The sequence below is a fragment of the Leuresthes tenuis genome, unplaced genomic scaffold (assembly GCF_036924035.1).
Source record: "Leuresthes tenuis unplaced genomic scaffold, fLeuTen1.0.hap1 SCAF_1, whole genome shotgun sequence".
NCBI classification, from domain to species: Eukaryota; Metazoa; Chordata; class Actinopteri; order Atheriniformes; family Atherinopsidae; genus Leuresthes; species Leuresthes tenuis.
Genome location: NW_027325355.1, coordinates 18934832 through 18957694, shown reverse-complemented (window position 1 = coordinate 18957694; position 22863 = coordinate 18934832). Strand labels below are relative to the sequence as shown.

At 40.8% G+C, this 22863-nt stretch overlaps 2 protein-coding genes across 3 annotated transcripts; both read right to left on the bottom strand.

The window, feature by feature from the left end:
• Positions 1-1543: 1543 nt before the first annotated feature.
• LOC140312252 (vascular endothelial growth factor C-like) lies at positions 1544-17501 on the bottom strand. 2 transcript variants are annotated; one of them, XM_072390047.1, is made up of 8 exons: positions 16510-17500; positions 12000-12249; positions 10368-10558; positions 9885-10015; positions 9678-9781; positions 6473-6607; positions 5458-5659; positions 1544-2986 (listed from the first exon to the last, which is right to left on the bottom strand). In XM_072390047.1, the coding sequence occupies exons 1-8, from the start codon at positions 16609-16611 to the stop codon at positions 2881-2883; spliced, it is 1221 nt and encodes a 406-aa protein (XP_072246148.1). In that variant the 5' UTR covers positions 16612-17500; the 3' UTR covers positions 1544-2880. The 2 variants fall into 2 exon arrangements, with proteins under 2 accessions (XP_072246148.1, XP_072246229.1); XM_072390128.1 differs by lacking the exon at positions 1544-2986 and adding an exon at positions 4524-5082 and having other exon boundaries at positions 16510-17501.
• A 1732-nt stretch (positions 17502-19233) lies between these two features.
• LOC140311880 (stomatin-like protein 2, mitochondrial) lies at positions 19234-22661 on the bottom strand. The gene is made up of 10 exons (XM_072389502.1): positions 22525-22661; positions 21918-22070; positions 21327-21426; positions 21166-21224; positions 20969-21070; positions 20748-20882; positions 20474-20618; positions 20084-20163; positions 19853-19981; positions 19234-19736 (listed from the first exon to the last, which is right to left on the bottom strand). Exons 1-10 carry the CDS (start codon positions 22564-22566, stop codon positions 19623-19625), a joined length of 1059 nt encoding a protein of 352 aa, XP_072245603.1. The 5' UTR covers positions 22567-22661; the 3' UTR covers positions 19234-19622.
• Between the last annotated feature and the right edge of the window lie 202 nt (positions 22662-22863).

Below are 22863 nucleotides of genomic sequence, written 5' to 3'. Positions count from 1 at the left end.
ACGTGTCTTTCATGAGCAGCAACAGCAGGTTTTATTTATTAATGTTTTATTTTCTATCTTTTGTAAATATTTGAAGAGTTTCAGTGGCTTATTATATAAAGGAGGTGGGTTTATATTTTGTTCTTGAAGAAAAAAAAAGAAATAAAAATGTTTCAAATGGCTGCCTTTTGTTCTGGTCTTACAGTGGTGTTCGTTACACCAGAGACCTGCATGGTGTTCACGTCAGAGGAAAGAATAGCTTCAGAAGTATGAACTGGAACGCTTCACTGTGTTGGCGGGAGATAAGACGCTGGGGTTTTGGACAGCTGCAGAGGGAGAGAAACTTTATGTCCTGAATAGATGGATTAAGATCCACAAGATAAATCTTGACCTTCACCAACTTTTCACACTGTAAACTTTGCCAGTATGTAAAATTCAACCCTTGCGTGCTAATACTTTTTTTTTTTTTAACTCTTAATTGCCATCCTTGCATAACCCTGTACTAAAGGTGCTTTCAGACAAAATGTTATAACTTGATGTACGCGTTACAGTCTTAAATGGTTTCACTTTTTTCCCCCAGCGTTTTCAGGTTTGTTTTGGAGAGACGGGCCTGAAGCAGCACTGTGAAATAAATCCTGTTCTCACCTCTTGTTGTGGCAGAACAATCAAATAGGATATTAACCTGTCAGCATAACAGCGTTAAAATATGTTGGGATGAATCGGACACTGGTGTCTAGATCAGATACGTGTTGAAAGCTTTCAGCCGGTCGACGCTTACAAAGACCAGACAGAAAGATGATCTCTTTCTTTTTCTTCTGAGTCAATATTGTTTGTTGTGGTAGACGGAGACGGTTGAAGAGGAGGGCGAGGAAGAAACGGGAGACCACACGAGGAGTCAAGTTACCACTCAGGTTTGTGTGTGTGGGCATATGAGAAGCAGAGCTCTTTCCACCTAATTGGAATTTGTAACATGAGCGGTGAGGTGCACCCTGTAGGACTGTTAGAGGAGCAGTGACAACAGAGATGCTTCAGATTATTTTACTTACTTTTTTTAAACGTACTTTCTACAATAATGTTAAAAAGAAAGTACGGCCTCCAGCAACTTTTAATTGGAGGATATACCAAATTGTTTGTTCCTTATCAGGCCTTAAAATAAACAAAATACAGCCGCAGGTGGACAAGTTCGATTATTTGTCACTATTAATTTGCAAAAAAACTGAGCCCAAATCATCAGCCCTCCACTTCCGTGCTCGACAGTTAGTATGAGGTGTAGAAATAAACATCCCACTTTGGTCTCGTCTGTCCAAAGGACATTGTTCCAGAAGTCCTGTGGTTTGTTTAGATGAGACTTTCCAAACCTGAGTCTGTTTGTCATTTTACAGCTATGAACTTTAACATTTAACATACAGAAGCAGAAAGGGTGTGGTTAGTTTACACACACTGCACCTGCATCTTGACTTAGTTTTTAATCCTTAATTATGTCCTGATGCATAAAACTTTAGCCTAAAAGGAATGAAAACGGTTGAAAAATCCTTTCACAGATGTAAATGTAATAACAAGATAGGCCAGTCAGACTAGGCTTTTAATCAATACTTAATAATTTAAGCATGAAGAAAAAGAATTGCAGGTGTTTCCACATCCATATAGCACAAACACAACAATCATATTTACACTGCAATAACTCTTCATCTTAACATTTTATATATTTCTTTAGACAACAAACCTTTCTTAAAGCTGTTAAGGTGTCTAAATGACATCATCCAGATTCTCCATGAAGTTAAAACAGAGACGTACAAAGACGGAAATTGTTTCACTTCAACACAATAGTTGTAGCAACTTAAATAGAGCATCGTACGACTAGTCAGGATTTCATTTGAAACGTTTCACTGTTTTAAATATGAAAACATTGAATATATATACAAATAATATTACTTGGAACACGCAAAGATAAATTAGTGGAAGATCCAGAACTGGACCCAAGTTTTGACTGGATTCGAGGATGTTTCAGCAAAGCAATGTAGTAGACAAAAGAAGAAATCTGCAAATGTTTAGGTGGAATTGAAATTTTGATGGAAGCCAGTTTTGTAAAAATACAGTTTTACTTTCAAACCAATTAGGAAAAACAACACAACTCAGCTGCACTGGGAGATTCCCTTGATTCCCCCAGTGTAGGAAAACCAAACAGATTCATCTCAACTAAAGGAGGGAGTAAAAGGGCCCGACGGCATGCAGTAGACCTCACATGACATGATTACTGCACAATAACTCCTCCAGCCAGAGTATGAAGTCGCCTGAAGCATATGTCATCTTTTTTTTTTTTTTTTTTTTTTTTTTTTTTGAAAAGCATGGAGCCTGGTCTGTTATTATCTTTTTCCTCATTCCGTTTCACACAGACATGAGCGCTGTCTCTGCAGTTGGTTGGCACGCTTGCTCCAACACGTTGCAGCATGGACGAACGCTGGATCTGCGTCTGATTGGTCTGCTCTACCTCGTTGTCATGTCTTTTTCTTTAGGTAGTTTCCAGGTGCAATTGGCTGTTTCCATTTGGGATTGGATTGTCAAAAAAAGAAAAGAAGGCCAACGGTTCAATCCCAGAGTCAATTTTCTCTCTTTCGTTCCTCCTTTTTAAACTAGTTTATCTGGATTTGTTGGGCTCCTTATCTTTTGATTTTACTGACAAGTTCTTTGATCATCTTCTATGATTTTTCGCAGACAGCATAAATTCCCCTAAGTGTTGCTTGTAATATGTTGTCAGCACATGTAAATATTTAGCTCCACTTCCTGCCTCATTGCCCAGGAAGCTCTCTCACTATCTTGACCCTTTGTTAAGACTAAAAAGTTTGAGGTCAAAGGTAAATGGCAGCGTCTTCAGTCCTTTCCTTCTTCTTGGCTTTTTGTCAGTTAATTCCACTTCATGTAGTTGGGAATGCACTGACAGACCTGGTAGCTGTAGTAAAATCCCTCCTGGCACACACGTCTCGGGTTCCTGCAGGGAAGCCTGTAACAGCTAGAGACAGGAAAGGCATTGATGAATGGAAAAAAAAGGAGATAAGAGAAAGAAATGTGTATAAAAATTGGGATTGAAAACCAGATGGGAGAGAAACACATTTTTGAGACAGGTTGGGTTGGGAGGTGGAGCGCAGGAGAAATAAAATGCAGACACAGGAGACTATTTATTTTTGGCATGCATACTATGGATTATTCAGATCACCACATCCCTTTTGGATAAAGCCTGATCCAAGTTTTATTTGCAATCTAAAGATTCTGTGTGAGACAGAAAAGGGAATATTTTTTCAGGGAGGGGAGGAATGTGGGAACTCTCTACTTCAAAATCTCAGCAGGTGCATGGTCGCCTGTGGACTACCTCCTGTGACCAGATGTTGAATCAAACAAAATAGACAAAACAATACAAAAGAGACTGATGGAAAAGAACAATAAATGTGTTGATAAAAAGCTGGATTTTGTTGCATCAGCTTTTTGTAAGCCCAAGGGAAAACACTTGACATAGCTGCTATATTTGCTTGCCAGTAAACAAATGCAGGAATCTTAATAAGTGATTTAGCTAGTAAAGTCTTTTATGATGTGTGAATTTGTGGTTGTGGGGAAAAACAGTCTGCTAACATTAGCAACCAGAGGTAGCGTAACTTCCAACACTTAGCTTGAGGGGAAAAGATGATATTTGTTGTATTAGAAAGTATGTTCTTTTCCTTAGGAATTAAAAAAAGAATTGAGAAATGTGTATCTCTCTGAGTTAGTATGACCCAGTTTAGAATAGGGAACATTTGATTAAGCTAACCTAACAAGCAAAAGGGATATCTTTGATGCAGCATCTTACTGTTCAACATTGGCTTTATTAGTTTTAAAGTTTAGTTTTGCAACTTAAATCCCTACTTAATGACACTGTATCACATATTTGTCCAGAATTGTCAACTATATTTTATACCTCTTTTACTCTTCCTAAAAGTAAATTATTTTAGCCTGTTATTGTGAGTTTTGTCAGTTAGCACCTGAAGTTGCCTACAAGTAACACTTAGCATTTACCTTTGTGGGTATCTAGTTTTTACAACCGATTGAAAATATGAAAAATTATGCCATGCCCTCACGATTTAGGCTGTCTGATATCTTTTACCATGGTTCCAGACAAAATCAACTTAGAACTTGTTCACAACCATCATTCAGAAAGGCCAGGTGCTACATATTTTGAAGCTATATGAACATTTTGCTCAACAAAATCAACAACACATTAGGAGAGAACTGCTCAAAAGATTGCTTAAAAGCTTATTAAAATCCCCTGTTTGATAGAAAAACCTTCAGAAAGATTTAGCAGAGTATGGAGCGATGGTACACTGCTCAACCGTGCAGTGACATCTCCACAAATATGATCTTCTCCAACTGTTAAACACAGCGATGGGTCAATCATGAAATTTCACTGGTCGAGGGAGTGATGAATTGAAATAAATACCAACAGTTCTTGAGAACAAATGCAGTTAGTCCTTTGCATGCCAGTGTACTTCGGCTTGGCCATGTCTGGAATTTTTTTTCTTTACGCTATTAGATATTTTAATTCTACAAAGTTTTTTTGGCTTAATATGGATGAAAGACTTTGACTTCAAGCTTTTAAGGGAATTCCAGTTAAACTGAGGAAAGGTTTGAGTAAAGATCTTAATATCAAAGGTTACTTATATGCAAGAACTTTCCCACACGTAAAGCTACGGGTATAAATCATTCAGATCAAAGCTCATGTCTCATGTGTTTTCATAGTGCCTGTCACTCCATCTGTCTCTGAGCTGCCTGCCTGTCTGCTCTGCTGACTGTCATCAAGTTCATTGAGTCTCCCTCTCTGTCTCTCTGTTGGCCTCCTGGGTCAGAGGAAGGTTGATCCCTTGAATGCTGGCTGTGGGAACCGCGACACACATGCTCTTGGAGGCCCGATGTCCATAAAAGGTCACATGGAAACATGTGAACGAAAGAAATCGAAGGGACAAAGTTATGTGGAATGTTTGACATGTCCATCGAGATTTCTTGGTGCAGTTGTTCTCACTCCTTATCCCAGAGCTCCCAAGGCGAAGAGTTGTGATGACACCCCATAGGCCATGCAGTTATCTGGAACACCACATACAGGAGCAGATCTTTCACGGTAAGCTGCTGGTTCAGGTAACTCACGATCCCAACAGGTTTGCTGCTTTTAAGCCATAGAGTTTTTTATGGAGTCAAAGTTACTAGAACCTGATGATTGTCTTTGCCACCTCTGTTTTACATACAGCAAAATCTATGGGTTTTAAGACAAAATATGCTGGTCTGAGCCATCCCTCTTCATAAATCACCTCCTTTGGCCCTTGAATCTACGACGCATCACCCCCAATGCTGCTCACATATTTTATGCTCTCTTAGTTTTCTTTATGAGTGTGTTTTTAACTACATGGCAGTTCATATTATAAACAAGGACAGGTGAAAGCACAGGTCTTCTTGTGCACGTACCTGCAGTTGTTGGGGTTGAACTTCTTTCCCTGCCGCAGACACGACTGTGGACTCTCTCTGCACTGACACAGGCAGGTGTCTGGGTTCAGGGGCTGGTGCCTTGGACACTCCACCGCGCACACACACCCGCACAGCTCATCGTCCCACCGCTGGCCAGCGGGACACAACTTCCCCTCGACTTGTCCTTCACACTGGCACTCACCTGAGAGAAGAACAAGAATAACATCACCAGAGAAAAAAGGAGAGGCTATTTTGATAAATTAAATCTAATAAATCACATTGCATGGCACATGGGGAGTCAGCACGGTCATGTTCTTACTTGTTTCCATGAAACTCTACTTTCCAAAAGCTCCTTTTATCTGTTTCAGTCTTGATCTTGATCTGTTACGATCACATTAACAGCTCTTTGGAGTATTTACAGTAAACCGGTCTTGATGAAGCATAAGCCACGCTTGAGTGGCTACAACATGTGTATGTTGGCCCTCTGTTGATAATAAAGAAGCTGAAAACAGGGCCCATATGGGATTTCCCATGGGTTCCATATTTACATCAGTGTTAATTGCCAACATTGATTATGCTCAGTTATATAACGAACTGCCATGTTATCCGGGGCACACTTAGGTCATTCAGATAGGTTAACCCATGAGGGATCCCCATGTAAGTACTAGCTGGATCAGTAACGGGAAATCCGAGCTTAAGCTTGAAATTAGCTACTAGATTTAGGAATTAGAATTTAACAATTGTATGAGGAAACCTACGTGGGACCACCCATCACCCACTGTGATCCTCCATCAAACCCACACGGACAATTAACATTGCGCCGATATGCAACCCATGGAAAATCCCAAATGGTGCTTGTTTATTACCTCCAGTTGCCCCATATAAACATATACACATGTTGGCCTGACAGGGGCAGGTATATTTGGACTTTTTTTTTTCCATTCTCCTATTATTGTTGCTTGAGTCAGCCTAAAACAATGTTTAAAGTATGTGCCTTAACTAAAACCCTCCTTACAGGTGTTTTGGTCCAGTTTCCAGCCTGGATCGCAGCTGGCCTCCGTGAGTCCGTTTTGACAGACACACTCGCAGGTGGACTCCTCCAGAACCCTGTTGGGCCCGCAGAGAGCCAGCAGACCTGAGTCCAGCACCTCTGGAAGACACACAGCAAAATGAGGATAGCAGTGTTTAGTAAGTTTAGTTTTCCTTTTTTTCTTTCCCAGCTTCATGCAACATTGCCCAATCGCTGTCCCCAGAGGATGAAACCTAATAGCTTTGGTGGCCTCTAGTGTCACTGCGAGGTGGATATTTGTACAGAAATATCTTTATAATTATTTGATCGTCAGGGAATTTCATATATATTTCCAAGGACTCTCTAAATGAATTCACACTACTTTAGTTTATTTCCAACAGCCTCATATGTACACTGGGTTGCTGCTAATTACCAGATGTTGGCATGATAATTGGCTGAGCCAAGATGAACTTTATAAACATTGTACCTGCTAATCTTCAGCATCTCGATAACAATGTTTAGCTGAAAGCCTCCCGGGGCTAATTATTGTTTCGTGGATGCCAGTAGGGCAAGCAGCTACAGCAACTGTGGTTAAAGTTGCAGAGAGGCTGGTATTTTCTTTTTCTAGACTGTCAGTGGAGCTTGTCACATAACTGTGGTAATTCCAAAGAGGAGAAAGCGCCTCTGTTTACATTCATTACACCAGATTTACATGTGGAAACTTTATTCTTAAGCCCAATTCCCAGGAAAGATCAGGTTGACATATTTACTCAACCATGTAGAAATTTTGCACATTTGTGTTAATTAGAAACAAGTAGAATGTGACTTATTTTGAATAGGTCTTTATTAATCCTAAAAAGGGAAATTAGTTTTTGCGGCATAAAAAAGGATATTTTCTAACAATGTAATAAGTTAGTTATGCTAGTTTAGCATTGGAAAAATTCAAAGCAGCATAAGATGCTAGTGCATGATTGTACAAGTAAAATGCCTCAGAGACATTCCTGCTGCTACTGAATCAACACTACGTCAGTGGGGAATTTGTTTCAAATCATTTAATTTTCTGTTTTGGCACCGTCATCATCATTTGACTGTGGTGGCCAACCAATTGTCCCGGAGGAGAAAAAAAAAAAAATCTGTATCACAACCTAAGACCAGCTCAGTGGCGATGTCTTGTATAACTTTGCATTCTGTGTCAGAGCTGTGGAACATTTAAAAAGCAATATCCATGTGTCTTTTTTAAACATCAGCAAAGTTCTTCGGAACGATCTGTCTAAAGAAGATGAAGTTTAGATTTAGAAAGATACATAAATGTATAAATGTGGACTTGTTATTGTGAGTATATGCCCAACGCATCACAGGCGCCCAGTTACCCACCATCCAAGACATTTACCACAAACGCTGCCTGGACAGGGTGAGAAACATCATCAAGGATGTTTCTCATCCAAGCCATAGTCTTTTCACCCCTCTCCCATCTGGCAGATGTTACAGGAGCCTCTGCTCCTGCACTAGTAGACTCAGGAAGAGCTTTTTTCCTGAGGCTGTGACCCTGTTGAATTCTGCACCATCACTTTAAACTTTAAACTTTTCAACTTACACCATAGTACTGTCACTTTACTGCATCCTTGCACCTTCTGCACTGCTTATGTGTCTTACTCAGGCCCTACGCCTATGTACATATTATTCTGTAATCAGCATTCTCCACTCACTGTATGTGCATACCTCAAATATAAGCACTCTCTTAACAATGTACATATTTTTACAATAGATATTTATTCCTATAAGATTTCCACTACACCTTATGTAAATAATTATGTATATTGCACCTCTGGTTAGATGCTAAATGCATTTCATTGGCTCTGTACCCATACTCGGCACAATAACAGTAAAGTTGAATCTAATCTAATCTGATATGATCTAATCTCATTTAATGCTCATTTGATTACAATTTTTTCATTTTTATTTGAATTAGATTATTTAATTCCTTTACTTCATTTAATGTAATGTATTTAGTTTTCCCTATTCTTTTCCCTATGGTTATTGGTTTTCCTATTTCCTAATTGGTATTGCTATTCACCAACCAACAGTTAATACCAGCATCATCTCCAACAAGCAGCCTTCTAGCAATTAGCTAGCCTGTGTAACCCCTGAGCTATATCTTCTTGGATTTGCCAGCAATCATTTCAGAATCGATATGATTAGAAGAAGTGATCAAGTCCGCTTTATCGTGATTTTAATCTGACCCTGTTGCTTGGTGGGCTTTCCTGCCAAGGCAAAATAAAGAAGAACAGGAGTACAACAGCTCCCTTTTCAACCATGAAGTTTCATTGCAGCTGGTTTTAGGGCATGAATTGAGAAACTCAATTTCACTCCATCCCGCCCTCCTCTAGTGTGTCTTATTTAAAATCTGTCTTGGACACAAGATACACTTGATAACATTTGAGCACCAGATTTATCATAGACCAGAGGATATATTAAAAGAAACAAGAAGAGAGCTCACAACAGCACAAACATAGCTAACACACCCAGTTCAAACTACAACATCGCAAACCAAAACATAAAAGCACTCGATGGGCCATTTAATTCTCAATTCCCTTATCTGCAGTTTGACTAGAGCCAACTGGTACTGATCCTTCTTTTAAGCTAAATCTTATTGTTAGCCATGTGATAAACTGACCCAAACTGGGAAAACACAACATCGCAAGTAACGCCAGTCAGAAATCATGTTATAAGTCATTTGTCACATATCAGCTCAATAAACCCTGAGCTTCTCAGTCACTCCAGCGCAGCAAAAAGCAGAGCAGTCGTCTGTTGTCTAGAGCCTGAAAGAAGTGTTCCACATATGTGGTTTTCCGGTGCCACCGCCCTGCATGTTTTAGATATTTCCCTGCTTTGAGACAATGTCTCAAATTTTTGGGGTCACTAACAGGCCTCTGCAGATCCTGAGGACAAGCTGTCGAGGAGAGCCATTTCATTTGAATCAGGTGTGCCGGCGAAGGCAAACATCTAAAATATGCAGGGCTGTGGCTCCCAAGGACCAAAGTCGAGGAACACTGATCTAAAGCATGGGTTCACAACTTTTTCAACATAACAAGTGTGCCAGTGATACACTTGCTTTTTCGTGGTCAGATATGCCTTCGATATTTTTTGGCTACATTTTTAGGTCCCCAGAGGAATTTGACTGATCCGAGCAATGTGACAGTTGCACACTTACCTGTTTCTCTCTGAGAGTAGTTGATCATGTCTGTAGAGACGCACAGACAGTTCACAGGATCCCATAATGACCCCGAGGCACAGGGACGTTCAGGAGGGGAACACCTATACATACGCACACATAGATGTTAGTATTGCATAAATACAGGAACAGTAATTCACAGATGCCAGGAGACAGACATATCATTCGTATATCACTCTTTCTCACAGGTGATCTGTCGTTGCCCGTCTTATGATGGAGTGGAGCGGCCGCTTGGATAGGCATTCGCACGAAGTGTGGTTGACGAAGGTAACCATGACCACTGAGCGATCCATCCTGGGTGGAGACAGTTCCATCAGCTGACAGCGGAGAGGATAAAGGTTAGATATGTGTGTGTGAAACAGTGCAGTGTGATAGAAAACACTTTTCTTCTGCTCACATAACAACATGACTGGTTGTGTGTTTGTAGATGTAATTTTTGAGAGATTACACAACTGTGCGTGACTGCTCACACTGTATTGATTGGATGTCCAGTTGCAGCCTACTCTCAAAGGAGTTGGGTGTGTTTTTACTTTATTAGGTTACGTAACTGGGCAGATTGGTTTCTGTCCTACTTTCAGAGGCTGTTTGAGGTGTGTGAGCAGAAAAATGCCAGCACAGTCGTGTAGCAGATAGACGAGAGGGAGAAGAGAATCTAATTGCATTACTTACCGTTTTGTTGACAAGCGTGTAACTCGTGTTGGTGCAGTAAAAAGCCTCGTTGGCACAGCATCCACCGCAGCGATGCAGCGCCACACAGCGAGGGAGGTAGAACTGACTGGTGGATTCTGGGTATTCTTTGGCAACCTCAACACAAACCTCCCTGGGCTGGCATGAGGTTCGTTGGATCTCCTCGAGAATGACTAAAAACACGATTAAGGGAATGGATGCTGTTTGCTGAGAATCTCAGTACAAGAGAGACTGTTGGGCAGGAAATCATCAGCCTTTCAAATACCACCCACTTTTATCTGTCTCCTGTGCAATAAAATCAGTCTGGCAGTCCGTAGAAAGATCATTTTTCTGATTACATCACCCTGGATTTTTTTCCTAAACAAATTGTGTTTCCATTTTCTAAAATGCAATAATAAGTGAAATCTGTGTTTTATTGAATTAGTTTCAGACTTAGTTGAACTGACCAATGCAATTGTATTTAGGAACTATGTAAAAATAATTAAATAAAATATGATGCCAGAGACCTTTTAGATATACTTTTGAATAATTTAGGAACTGAGGATACTAATTGCTTGAGTTATTAGTGGAATCTGTTTCTGTTATCTGCGGATAGAACATTTAAGCTGCTCAGCAGTCTGTGTGTGTTGTTGTCTGATACTCCTCCACTTAATGGCCATAATTTATTTAATAGGAAAAAGATCAGGACTGCAGGCAGCTCTGCCTCACTCTGTTGGGCAGGACGAGATCTTGCTTTGTCCTGCTGAAATAACCACTGACCTCCTGTAAAAAAGACAATGCCTTAATGGTGGAATATATATATGTATATAAAAATTCCTGAATTCCATGTACGTATTCCTATCTATGGTTCCCTCAGTGACCTGTATGCTGTAGACATTTATGTGCCCTTTCTCTGTTAACAGGCACATAGGATGGGGAGTCACTTTTCCCCCCCCCAAAAGCAGCAAAAATGTGGACTCAGAATCACAGAATGTTTTTTTTTTCTTTCTGCCAATCAGAGATTAAATTTTGTTCAGTGAAATCTTGCCTCAGACTTTGAATATTTTCACAATATTCGTCTCTGTTGATACTAAAAGACCAAAATCACTTGTAATCTTGCATAGAGATTTTTGTCCCTCTTTTTTAAGATAATGAGGATGATTATCTGAAAGTGTTTGGCATACGGTCGGTAAGTCACCACCTATCCTTGCTTGGAAAGACTAAAGCTTTGGCGGATGTTTCTTTTATACCCAATCCTGACACCCTCACCTGTCACCAGTCACTCACATGATTTTAGAGTCTTTGTTGTCTGTTGCTGGCATCAAAATTGAAATGAGTTTATATTTTCTTAATACAATTAAGTTAGTCAGTGAAGACACTGATGATTGTTTCTATGGACTCGTCTGTTAAATAAAGGCTCAAAAGAGATTAATAAAAAGACAGATTTTAAGGTTTTTTTTGCATTTTAGGGAATTTCCCAGCTGTTCTACAAATGAGGTTTGTATATTGAAAAATATCTAGAGGCAGTGCATATGTTGTAAATCATTTGGTGCTGTTCAGACTTTTAAAAAGCCACATTATTTGTATTAATTCACTGAGAAAAAACAGATTAATTCTTCAAGCCTTCAAGTTTACCTTCCAAAGTTCCATCCATTTTGTAAAGAGCCTCCTCCCTCAGCTGACCCCACATGTCATCATTGTTAGAGTGGACTAAGGGGCTCGCCGAAGAAGTTGAAAAAGAAGGGGACGAGGAGGAAGAAGTGTGCCATGATTTCTTCCTCATGCAGTGCTGAATCAAACCATACTGAGGGTAGATGAGCTGTAGGAGCTCATCCATGTTTGTCACCGTCTCCAAACTGGGCTGGCTATCCAATTGAGCTGGAGCCTGGACAACAAGAAAAGAGAGAACCCAGAACTTTTTAACAGAATTTCAGACAAACATACTCACATTTGGCTCTTAAGACACAAACTTCCATTTTATAAACAATTAGAGAAAAAACATACACATTCTTGATTCTGAAGAGTTAAGCGTTTTGGAGGATTCCAGGAAGGGTTATGTTTTCAGAGGAAAACTATTTTATACTACAGAATTGACAGAATCAGATTATCTGGTTTGTGTAACAGTGAATACCTCAGCTGCCAATGTGTTGTAACATGTTGATGTTGGCTACTGTTAGCTATTAAGAGCGCCCTCCCTTCACCTACGCACCCTCACTGTTGCTTCGACTCGAAGATTTGACGAAAATTTAGCAAAGGTTGATTTTTCTTTCTTTACTTTTGTTTGGCTTTGTGTTACCATCTGTTACATAAGCTAGATGATTAAATCTGAGAATACCTGTTCAGCTGCTGCAGCACCCGTGAGCAAGTTTATCCTTAATGTGGCTTCCATATAAATCAAAGCTATCAACTTCCAGTCTCGTGTTTAAGAGTTCCCAAGACATCCACTAATGTTGCGTAACCCCCACAAATGGACTTAACAGACAGGAGATTGTCATCTCACATTATTATTATTATTATCATGTTGTGGATCAGGCCCACATGGGAAATCTCAGTTTATAGTAGAAATCCCTTATAAAAACTTCTTCCTGCTATGAGTCACCACCATAATAATTTTTCTTCGAACACGATGGATAGATAATTCTTTTCGACTCCACAGAGTTACGGTTGATGAAAGATAAGCAGTTGTGTGTGTCAGTCTGGCTAACAGATGCAGCTGTGTCATCCTTGGGTTAATAAATGTCACTTGAGAGTTGTTATTATTCTTGAGTGGCATCTATTAATTCTTCCTGGAGGGAATCAGAGAGCTTGTTTAGTTTCCCAGGCTGAGAGGGTGCAGACTGGCACAGCTGGCATTACCTAAACAGAAACCAGATCCCTGCACTGCTCTCCATTTATCTTTTACCTCCCACTCCTATCTCCTCTGTAACAACATATCTAACATTATTTACCTTTCCTTTAGGTTTCTTTCTCATAGCTATGCTAATCCTTTAACATGTCAAATATGATATTCTTTATTTGCTTGAACATTTAAAAGTCTTAATTTAAACAACATTATATACATTACAAGACTGCAGTTATGCTAACAGTACTCACAAACCTTTGACATCCAAAGGGCCGTTTGAACAACTGATCTTCTGAATGAACTATGACCACCAGCCATGACCACTCCAAGGGAGCTAAGTCACTCAGTTTTACTCGAGTCATGAGATTCTTCTTTTGGGAACCATGACTTTGAGACCAAATTTAATCCGTGCACTTGGGTGTAAATGTATGATTGTGATACGATTGATTGGCGAGAGGCATGGGGAAATCTTCAGCCTGTGTGTTTTAGCTTGGCTTCCGATCAGCTTGCTGGTAAAGAAACCAGCCTATTTTCTTTCTTTTTTCCAAAGCTAGCTAGTATTTAACAGAATCCATTTGGAAACGTATAACTTGATTGGTCCTCTTCCGTACTTAACAGGTAGATGGGTACTCTTTTGTTTTCTTTTGTTTTCTTAATGTCTTCAGTTCTCATGACTCGTTTCTGAAAGGCAGAAAGTTTATTTCGATGTTCATTTGCAGAATTTTGTTGTTGACTTTTGTCGTGAGGATGCAGGGAATTTGTGGCTGCACTGTACAGCAGTGCAGCGCCTCTACAGAATCTGCTGAATCTTCACGAGGACTGTTTGATATTTGATATTCCTTTCAAGCAACTCTTTGAATAGTTCTCTGAAAGTTTTCTTGGACTCGGGACCTAAATTTTACTCCACTGTTAACTGCAGACTTTGACATTCAGAATGACAAACTATGGGGGCGCTGCCTCACATCTGCATATGACATTTGCCTGCTTTGAGGGCATTAATTCTTTTAATTCACATGGAGTGCTGGGAAGCTGCTCAGAACAGCGCATGGCTGTGTTACGAGTTTGTTTACCTTTAGTTTAGTTTCTCATAACAATTTTCCTGATGTGTTTATGTTGTCTTTTTTTTTTTTGCTGGGTTTTAGTGTTTGAGCCCAGTGTCTTTTTTCACTAAATACCTCCTTACATGTGTCTGATATGGCAGTTGTTTAGAGCTGGAGCTACGGAGAGGGTAGGAAAAATTAGATGTGCATCAATAACTTGTATTACACAGCTTTCACATACATTTCCTCTTTTTCTTGATCCCTCTCCTTTGTTGTTGAGTAATCACATCACATGACATGACATGAAGTAATTTCTAAGAAACTGTGAGGTCATGATGAACGAATGACCATTTGTGCAGCACTCTTGGGTGTGTCCAACATAACATACTGCTGGCATGTAGACATGAAAATGTATACACACCCCTGCATTTATCACTCAGACTGATTTCCATTAAAAACATCCCGTTTGAAGATGTCTGAAACTGTTGCGTTGTAAGCACTGTTGCATTACATGTCTGAACTGTCCGGCCCCATCAAAATGTATGATTCAAGTTCACTTAAATGACTTGGCACTGCCTAACATCTTCTCCCACGCATAAGAAAACGTTTTTCCTGGAAGCGAGGCAAAGTCACTCTCTTTACATCACAACTTGAGTCCCTGCTGACGCTTTTTTTTTTTTTTTGTTGGTAGCGATTTTTCTTGTTACAGAGCTACTTACTCAGAAGGATTCACAAATTACAAAAGAGCTTGTAGCAAAATCCTTATCTCCCCTGCCTGCCCACTAAACAAAATCTCTGAAACCATGGCAACTAAACAGCATCTCGCTTGAGTTGTGCTTAAATAACATGAATGAAACTTAGCAGTCACCACATGAAAAATAGCCATATTCGCTAGTATGTAAAATGAACTGATGACTTCTTGTTTTATACCAGGTAAATAAACTCTAGGCTTTTAAGTTGATTAAATTTACTTTCCAAGTCAATATGTTAATGTCCTCATCTATACAATGATACCATCTTGCCTCGGCCCCAGCCAAAGTTGCATGACCATCAGTGATGTGACACACCGTCAAGTATTAATCCTAATTTTACATTTCTTTGAGGTGATGTTTTTCTGCCAGTCTCCCTTTTTCTTCTGTTATTCAAAAATGCACTGGGACTTTAATGATGTTAAGGCGTTTTGGCCCAGATGCAGCAACACTAGTCCAAATCATGAAACTACCTCCACCGTGTTCAGGAATGGGATGAGCTGCTTCTGCTTGAATGCAGATTTGATTTCCTCCTCCAAACATAATGCCGTCTATTAAATTAAAGTTTTCTTTTCATATCTTGTTTCCTTGGGTTCATGAACGACACAAGGCCACATTTTTGGTGTCATTGTTTGTTTTATTTATCTTTCATTTTTGTTGTGATTTTCTGCCTTCTTTCTTGTGTATCTTGTTTTTTGTTTTTATTTCCGGCATTTGTCTTTTTCATTCCACTGCGCTCATATAGTTCTGTTGTGTTCACGATCTGGTGCTTCACCTTCTTAGAAATTGGTTTGTTAAGAAACCCATGATGCGCTCCATTATGGGTCGTTTTGCCTTTTCTTTGTCTGGACACGTTGCCACCTTAAGTTTGTTTCTATAATCTTCATGAGAATACTTTTTTGAGGATCATACCTGATAGACCTATCTTCTTTGAATAAAACTAGGGTTCCACACTCACCTGATTGTCACACGAAAGGTTGGTCTCATTTGTTTAAGATGGCTTGTGTATGAAAATCTGGTGATGATTTAGGCCATATTTATGCAGAAATATAGAAAAGAATAGCCCCATAACACAACTGTTTTGTCCCAAGTGGATTTGTATGTAATGACTGCTTTGTGCGTGAGAAAGAGATCTTCTTGGGAATGATGTGAGTGAGATTTCACAAGTAAATACAACTCATCTGGCTCAGCTGTCATCAGTTTTAAAGATTTTCCATCATTTTGTGCTCTAGTGATCACGAATGTGTTGTATAGAGTGCTGATTTTGGTTTGGAATTACTCCCTGTTAAGGACAAAACATATGATTTTCAATTCTTGAATGACTGTGCAGTGACCACTTGCACCATCTGCTTTTACTATGTCTCTTCAGTCATTTATTGAGCTTTTTACTTTAATTTCTCACTGATTTGTAGTTAATTACAGACATTTTGACAGAATTGTCAAGCTCCAGACATGAGTGAAACTCCTCAAGCTTGTGTTTAATAGATGAGAAATAGAGAAATGAGATGTCCTACCTCTGTGCCCATGTCTCCAGTTTGGTAATAGTCTGCAAAGTCTTGTCCTGAGCACAAATAGCTGATATTAAGAATCCATAGAAGCACAGCTGTTATCCACATAGTGAGGAGATGGATAGGGGGAGAGGAGATATTAGGACAGAGAGGGAGGAAGTTGGCAAATTTAGAGCTTGATGTGAAGACAGGAAGGTGGAGGAGTCTGAGGTGAAGGAGAGGAAAAGGAGGAGCAGGAAGGTTATCACAGATTAGGTGGGTATCTCTGTGCTCCTCTCTTCATTCTATCCTGGGACGAAGTTGCTTTTTCCGTGCAGGTTATTGGAATCTGGGAAATCGGCTGAATAAATCATGATGAGGAAATCTTCTCCTCGTCCTCGAGTGGAGCACAACTCCTTCTTCTCGTCTCTTCAGAGGAGGTCGCTCCTCTTGTCTTGCAGGGCGTCCATCCTCGCTGTTAATTTGATGTCAGGTGTTTCTGTTTTGGTTTAGTCTTCACTTTCTCTTCATATCTTGCTTGGCCTTCAACTTGAAATCATCCCCCAGTGTCTCATTTATCTCCCTCTCCTTCCAGTCCCGGTTGTCCTCGTCAGTCTCCTCTCCTTGCCCTTCACATTTGTACACCACCTTGTCTTCTTTATCTGTATATTTTTCCTCCTCTTTGCACAACACTTGTGCAGATAATCCCGCCTCTTTATCTGTCTGCCGTTTCTTTTTTTAAAAGCCTTCGGGCAAAGCTCTTTTTCCCTTTGCTCTGTCTCTTTAGCCTCCTTCCAAATCTGTCACAACTTTTCTGTCAGGCTGTCTGATCCTTGGGAGAGCAACAAATGGTGAAAAAAAAAGAATACAAAGAGCTTATTTTAAATCCTGTTCCCAAAAGAAGTTTTCAAAAGAAGTCCAGCTTTTGGTATTGAGTTCTTGTCCAAACAGAGTGAATGTGCGTGCTGCTCACAGGCCTCCCGCTGGAGTGAATGAGGAAAAAAAATACAAGAATGGAAGGCTTGTATCTTGTGGGCGGGGAGAAGGATCTGAGAGACTTGGTTCATGCATTTCAGTTGATTATACTGGTTCACTCCTTTTCTTTTTCTTTTTTTCCTTCTAAATTGCAGGCTGTGCAGTGTCTGCAGAAGCACGCAGTGCCTCTGCACTGGCACCCTTTCTTCCAACACATGCCATCATCCTCTTTTCGGAGGATTTAAATTCACTGGAGGAGCTATTTTCTGCTCCTCATGCATGACTCAATTCTCACACAGAAAACCGGCTGAACCGTCACATAGAAAACCAGATTTTCCTCCTTGTCGCTTGTCCTTTCTTTTCCTCGCACATTTATCTTCTCAACATTTCTCTGTCACAGTAATTCCCTGTAATGGGAGCAGCTGTTAAGACTTTGAAAAATGTGAGTGTTCAGTAGCGGCAAGTCGTGATGAATTTGAGTACCTTTTTATGAGCTGCTAATACCTTGGCTGTCTCTCTCTGCTCTTTCTGCTTTATGTCAGCACCCCCCAACTCCTGATTTCCTTTCAACTCCGTAGGCACTGTTTCATTGTAAAGGTTAGGCTGTGTGTGCGAGTGTGTGTGTTATAGACAGAAATGAATTCATTAAATTGCTCTCACACCTGCAGCTCAGAGCCTTTTCCCCCTCACACTTCATCTGGCTCCATCTTTGTTCTTTTCCCTACCCCCTCTCACTTTCTCTCCTGTTCTTTCTTCCTCGGGTTTGTCCATTCAAAGTGCTAAAAAAGACAAACTTCACATACCTCCCTAACTATTCTACCCCAAGGCTGAGTATCACAGAAGAGGGGGAGGAGGGAACAAGAGCAGCAGAAGCAGCTTACATCTTTGTCTAAATTATAAAATCGTTTCTTTTCCTCTCAAGCCCCCACAGGGCAACGCGGTTACCAACAATTGTAAAATAAATTACGGGGGGGTGGCAGCCAGACAGGCTGGAAAAAAGGCAGAATAGAGATTGGAGGCCGACGAGGAGGAGGAGGGAGAATGAGGTGTGTCTGGGAAACGCTCGAATGAGAAAACATCCGATTTCTGAGCCAGTCACCGTCAGCCTGCTCAAGGATTAGACGCACGCAGACAGACGTACGGTGGCAAGTGACTGCTTGCAGTGTCGAAATCCGCACAACCAAATTCAACATTCCAGTCATAGCTTTCTCCCATTTCATCATGGGAACTCAGAGCATTTAGTTAGAGATGACAGAGAGGGAAGGTTATCAAGATGCAGGTGGCCAATGAAATTTTGATTAAGAATTACTGGTTCAACTAATGCTTTTAGAAATGAACATTGCAAAATATTTGATTTACTTTGGTATCCAATAGGATAAGCTGTTTTCCAGTTTTAATACACCTGCATATTACAGGGTTGCTTGTTTTAAAAATGGCTGTTTTAATTGATTTTCCTGTAAATATATATTTCTCTATATATACCCACATTTCTTTTTTAAGTAAAACAGCTGCAAAGCCTATTTAAAATCGAACCAATATGAGTATTCAGGTCTCATCTGGCTGAAATATTTGAGGCGAAAGACTGACTCAGTCAACTACCTCTAAAAAGGCTCCTATTTGTGCCGTTTCAGAGTTGGAAGACACATCCAGCTTGAGGCCTGGACCCGAAACTGTGCTGCAGGCATCTAGACCTGCGATGCAGAAATGCTTTGGTCTCTGAAATTCAATTGGTAATACTTTAGAATTCAATCTAAGGCAATCAGATGGACAGAAATGTCACTGCAACATGGATTCTTTAATAGCCTTCTCACATTGGTTTATTTTCCCCTCCCCCAAATGTGACCTCACTGGCAGCGAGGCGATGAAGAAGCTGCAGGTGGAAGAGCAAACGTCTCTGTCACGGCACAGTGGATGCAGCTTAGGTTCAACACATGACCAACACAAATAACACGATTTACAAACAGATTCTGTCTCTCCCCAGCTGTCCTCGCTTGGCATCGTCTCTGTTTATAGAGTGCCGCTGGTCCCTCTCGACATCCTGTGCTCAGCAGAAGATAGAGTGCCCTTTGCACCAGACAGCCAGGAGCTCCGCACAGCAGCGCCATTGTACTCCACACATGTGGCTTCCTCTGTGCTGCAGTTTCGAGCAGTGATGGTGTCCTCCTTTACTGAGCTGATGTTGACTGGACCGGAGGCTCTTCGGCAGTCTCCTCTGTCTCGGCTGTAATGCTCTCGTGTTTTAGTCTTGGTTTGGATAGTGTGCTGTAAATAGTCATGGCCTGAGGGCAGGGACACAGAGTGGAAAGCGTTACCCATGTGTGGCAGTAGTTCAGTACATGACTTTTGTTTTAGGGTGGTGCTATGTTGTCAAAACTATCAAACATTTTTTATATACCTGTGTGACCATCCTGCTGATGTCGCCGGTGTTGGAAGGCAGGAGCACCGTGTTGGACTCTTTGGCGAGGTTGGAGAACGCAGACACGTACTGTTCAGCGACACTCAGTGAGGCTGCGGCGTTTCCGTTCTGCTGACGAAATTCAGATTAATGAGGAAAAGGAAAAGGATTTCTGACTAACACAGGCTCCACAATAAGTTCTAATCCTTTAATGAGAACTTTAGTTCATACCTGCTCAGCCAGAGCCTCTGACAGCAAACGAATGGCTTTAGATTTGGCTTCTGCTTTGGCTAACACAGCTTGGGCCTCACCTGGAGACGACACAGCATGTAAACTAACAACAAAGTAGATTTGTTGTGGATTTTATGCAACATGACGGGCTTTAAAGCTCCTTTTCCGAACATCCCTGAGGATCAGATGTCGGTAACCATGCTGGATTTGTTTTACGTGAGAGCCTTGTGTGGTGTTGTAACAGTCTGCAGGCACATACAGTAACTAAATGCTTTGTGGATTCAGTGGAATGAAGGCTTAAGGCCCTCAATTACATATGAGGTTTAAGCTTGTAACTGAGTCGAGGGAAAACTCCCAATAAAGTTTAAATCAGATGGGAATGGCACCAACCGGTAGCTCTGTTTATCTGCTCGGCCTTCTCTCCCTCTGAGGCGAGGATCTGGGATTGCTTGCGGCCTTCTGCAACGTTGATGGCCGCTTCCCGTGTCCCTTCAGACTCCAGCACCGTGGCTCTCTTCCTGCGCTCGGCCTCCACCTAGACACAATTCAAAGACAAATATTCAGGGAGACTAAATAATCCTGAAAAGTGTTGTAACTGTCTCACTTTTTATCTTTGTACATACAAGTTAATGTAACAAGAAGGCACGGGCAGTGGGCGTTTTACCTGCATCTGCATGGACTCTTTGACACGAGGTGGAACTTGTATGTCTTTGATTTCATAACGCAGGCATCGGATTCCCCACTCGTCTGACGCCTGGTTGATGGAGTGAACGATGTTCGAATTGAGAGATTCTCTTTCCTTGTGAAAACCAAGAGCTTCGAATTACTTCACAGAGGAATGGTGCGTGTAGCGCAATACACTCCGATCAGTGCTGCATTTCTTACCCTGAATACTTTATCCAGAGTGAGTTTGCCCAGTTCTGAGCGCATTGTGGTTTGTGCAAGCTGAGTCACAGCATATTCTGGATCTTCAACACCATAACTGGCCTGGAGAGACACTACTGATGAAACTTGAGGAAAGGGTTTCATAGAGAAGATAAAGAGCTACTGCCACCAGCTGGTTTAAATTCTTAATGGCATACCTTAAAAGGATCCAAGATTCTCAAATAAAGGACTCCATCAATCTGGAGTGTCACATTGTCTGTTTGAAGACAAAGAAATGACCAATCATTGGCTTTTAAGAGTGCCACTTAAAATGACAAATTATCCAAAAGGTTTATTCCAAAACAATATAAATTCTTACCTAATGATACTGAAGACTGCTCAGGGATGTCAATAACAATCTCTTTGAGGCTTTGCACGTAACGTATTCGGTCAAGTATGGGAATAAGGAAGTTCAGCCCCTGTAAAAACAGAGAGATGTTTAAACGCTGATCAGTGCTTAACGCATATTGTGTCGAAGGTCCCACTTGCGATACAAAGAGAACTCACAGGAACCATGAGGGGGGGCAGGGGCTTTTTCTTTTTGGACACTGGATTGAGGTCTGGGGAGTTTTGAGGCTTTGTAAACAGTCTGAGCTCTTTGGCCCTGACCTCAGGTGTGATGACATATATCACCCTGTTTGGAGACGTTGTGTTTGGTCTGCATCAGAGTAAGGCATCTGGTTTGTGTCAAATCCACGTCCACCCGCATACCAGAATCCCAGATTTACAAACAGATTATTGAACCGCAACAGTATAATCAATGACATTCACTTCACACGGAGTGGTTTTAGGACTGTGGCTGTGTGTATATATATATATATATATATATATATATATATATATATATATATTTTGTCTGGTGATGTGGTTCCACAGAGTTCTGCCTCATTCTTGGATAAAAAAGTACTACCGGCTCTAAAATTCGGTGAAAGCGCCCCATCCTCTCGATGACCCAGGCCTCTTGCTGTGGCACAAACAGGACAAAGGTGTTCACGGGTAGACGGGAAGCCCACCGCTGCTGGGCCGGACTCATCCACCATCTGGGTGCAGTCCGCTGGGAGTTCTGCAGAAAGCGATGAGCAAAACAGTCACACCTGTACCAAAGTGTTAAAGTGCTTACTAAAGCTTAAAGTGTGTGTAGAAGTTTCTGAGGAACATCGGGCAACATCGTCATAGTGATGAAAACGTACATAGAAAACGGTAAATATCAATATCGGTTATACGTCACGTCTGTGAACACCTGCGCTGCGTTAACTATAATGAACATCCGGTTGGATGGTTTGTAAGGAGCAGCCACTGTAAGCGTGCCTCTGTTTCTCAAAGGTAATATTTTGTAGTTATTTCACGGAGAAACAACTTATTTTTAAAGTGCATAAAGGAACATTAAATGGCAGGTGCTGCAAATACCGGCTACTACCAACATTACCAGCTAAATATAGCATAGTAGCGAGGTAGCAAGCTTGCTAATATTACCAAACCACAATAACCAGAGGTCATACTAAACGTCGGGTGTTTACCTTCAAAATTGCGCCACCGGCCCGATACAATGTCCGCAGCATGTTTTAAATAAAACCGCGAATTTGTACAATAATTCAGCAATTTGGAGGGTCAAAATCACTTGTTTTGGGTCATGCCATGTTTTCCCTATCGTTTTTCTTTGGTTTTTAGCTGGGTTAACCATCTCATATGTTTTGCAATGCTGCCCCCTGTTGTTTCTGACAGAGTACTGCAGCTGCACAAAGAAATAAAAATAACTTCAGAATAGATATTGTTATGCTGACTCTTTTTCTTTCAAATAAACTACACGTTTAGGCTTTTTTTGCAACTTTAACATTAGCTGTATTATTAAGATTTGT

Excerpts from the sequence above, each read along its gene's own strand:
- LOC140312252 (XM_072390047.1), bottom strand. The coding sequence starts at position 16,611 with ATGTGGATAACAGCTGTGCTTCTATGGATTCTTAATATCAGCTATTTG. Across the intron at positions 9,782-9,884 it reads CGGGCAACGACAGATCACCT|GTGTTCCCCTCCTGAACGTC; the intron begins GTGAGAAAGAGT and ends GCGTATGTATAG. Across the intron at positions 5,660-6,472 it reads GAAACTGGACCAAAACACCT|GTGAGTGCCAGTGTGAAGGA; the intron begins GTAAGGAGGGTT and ends TTCTTCTCTCAG.
- LOC140311880 (XM_072389502.1), bottom strand. The coding sequence starts at position 22,566 with ATGCTGCGGACATTGTATCGGGCCGGTGGCGCAATTTTGAAG. Across the intron at positions 21,071-21,165 it reads GAATCTTGGATCCTTTTAAG|GCCAGTTATGGTGTTGAAGA; the intron begins GTATGCCATTAA and ends GTGTCTCTCCAG. Across the intron at positions 19,982-20,083 it reads CAGAGGCTCTGGCTGAGCAG|AACGGAAACGCCGCAGCCTC; the intron begins GTATGAACTAAA and ends TTTCGTCAGCAG.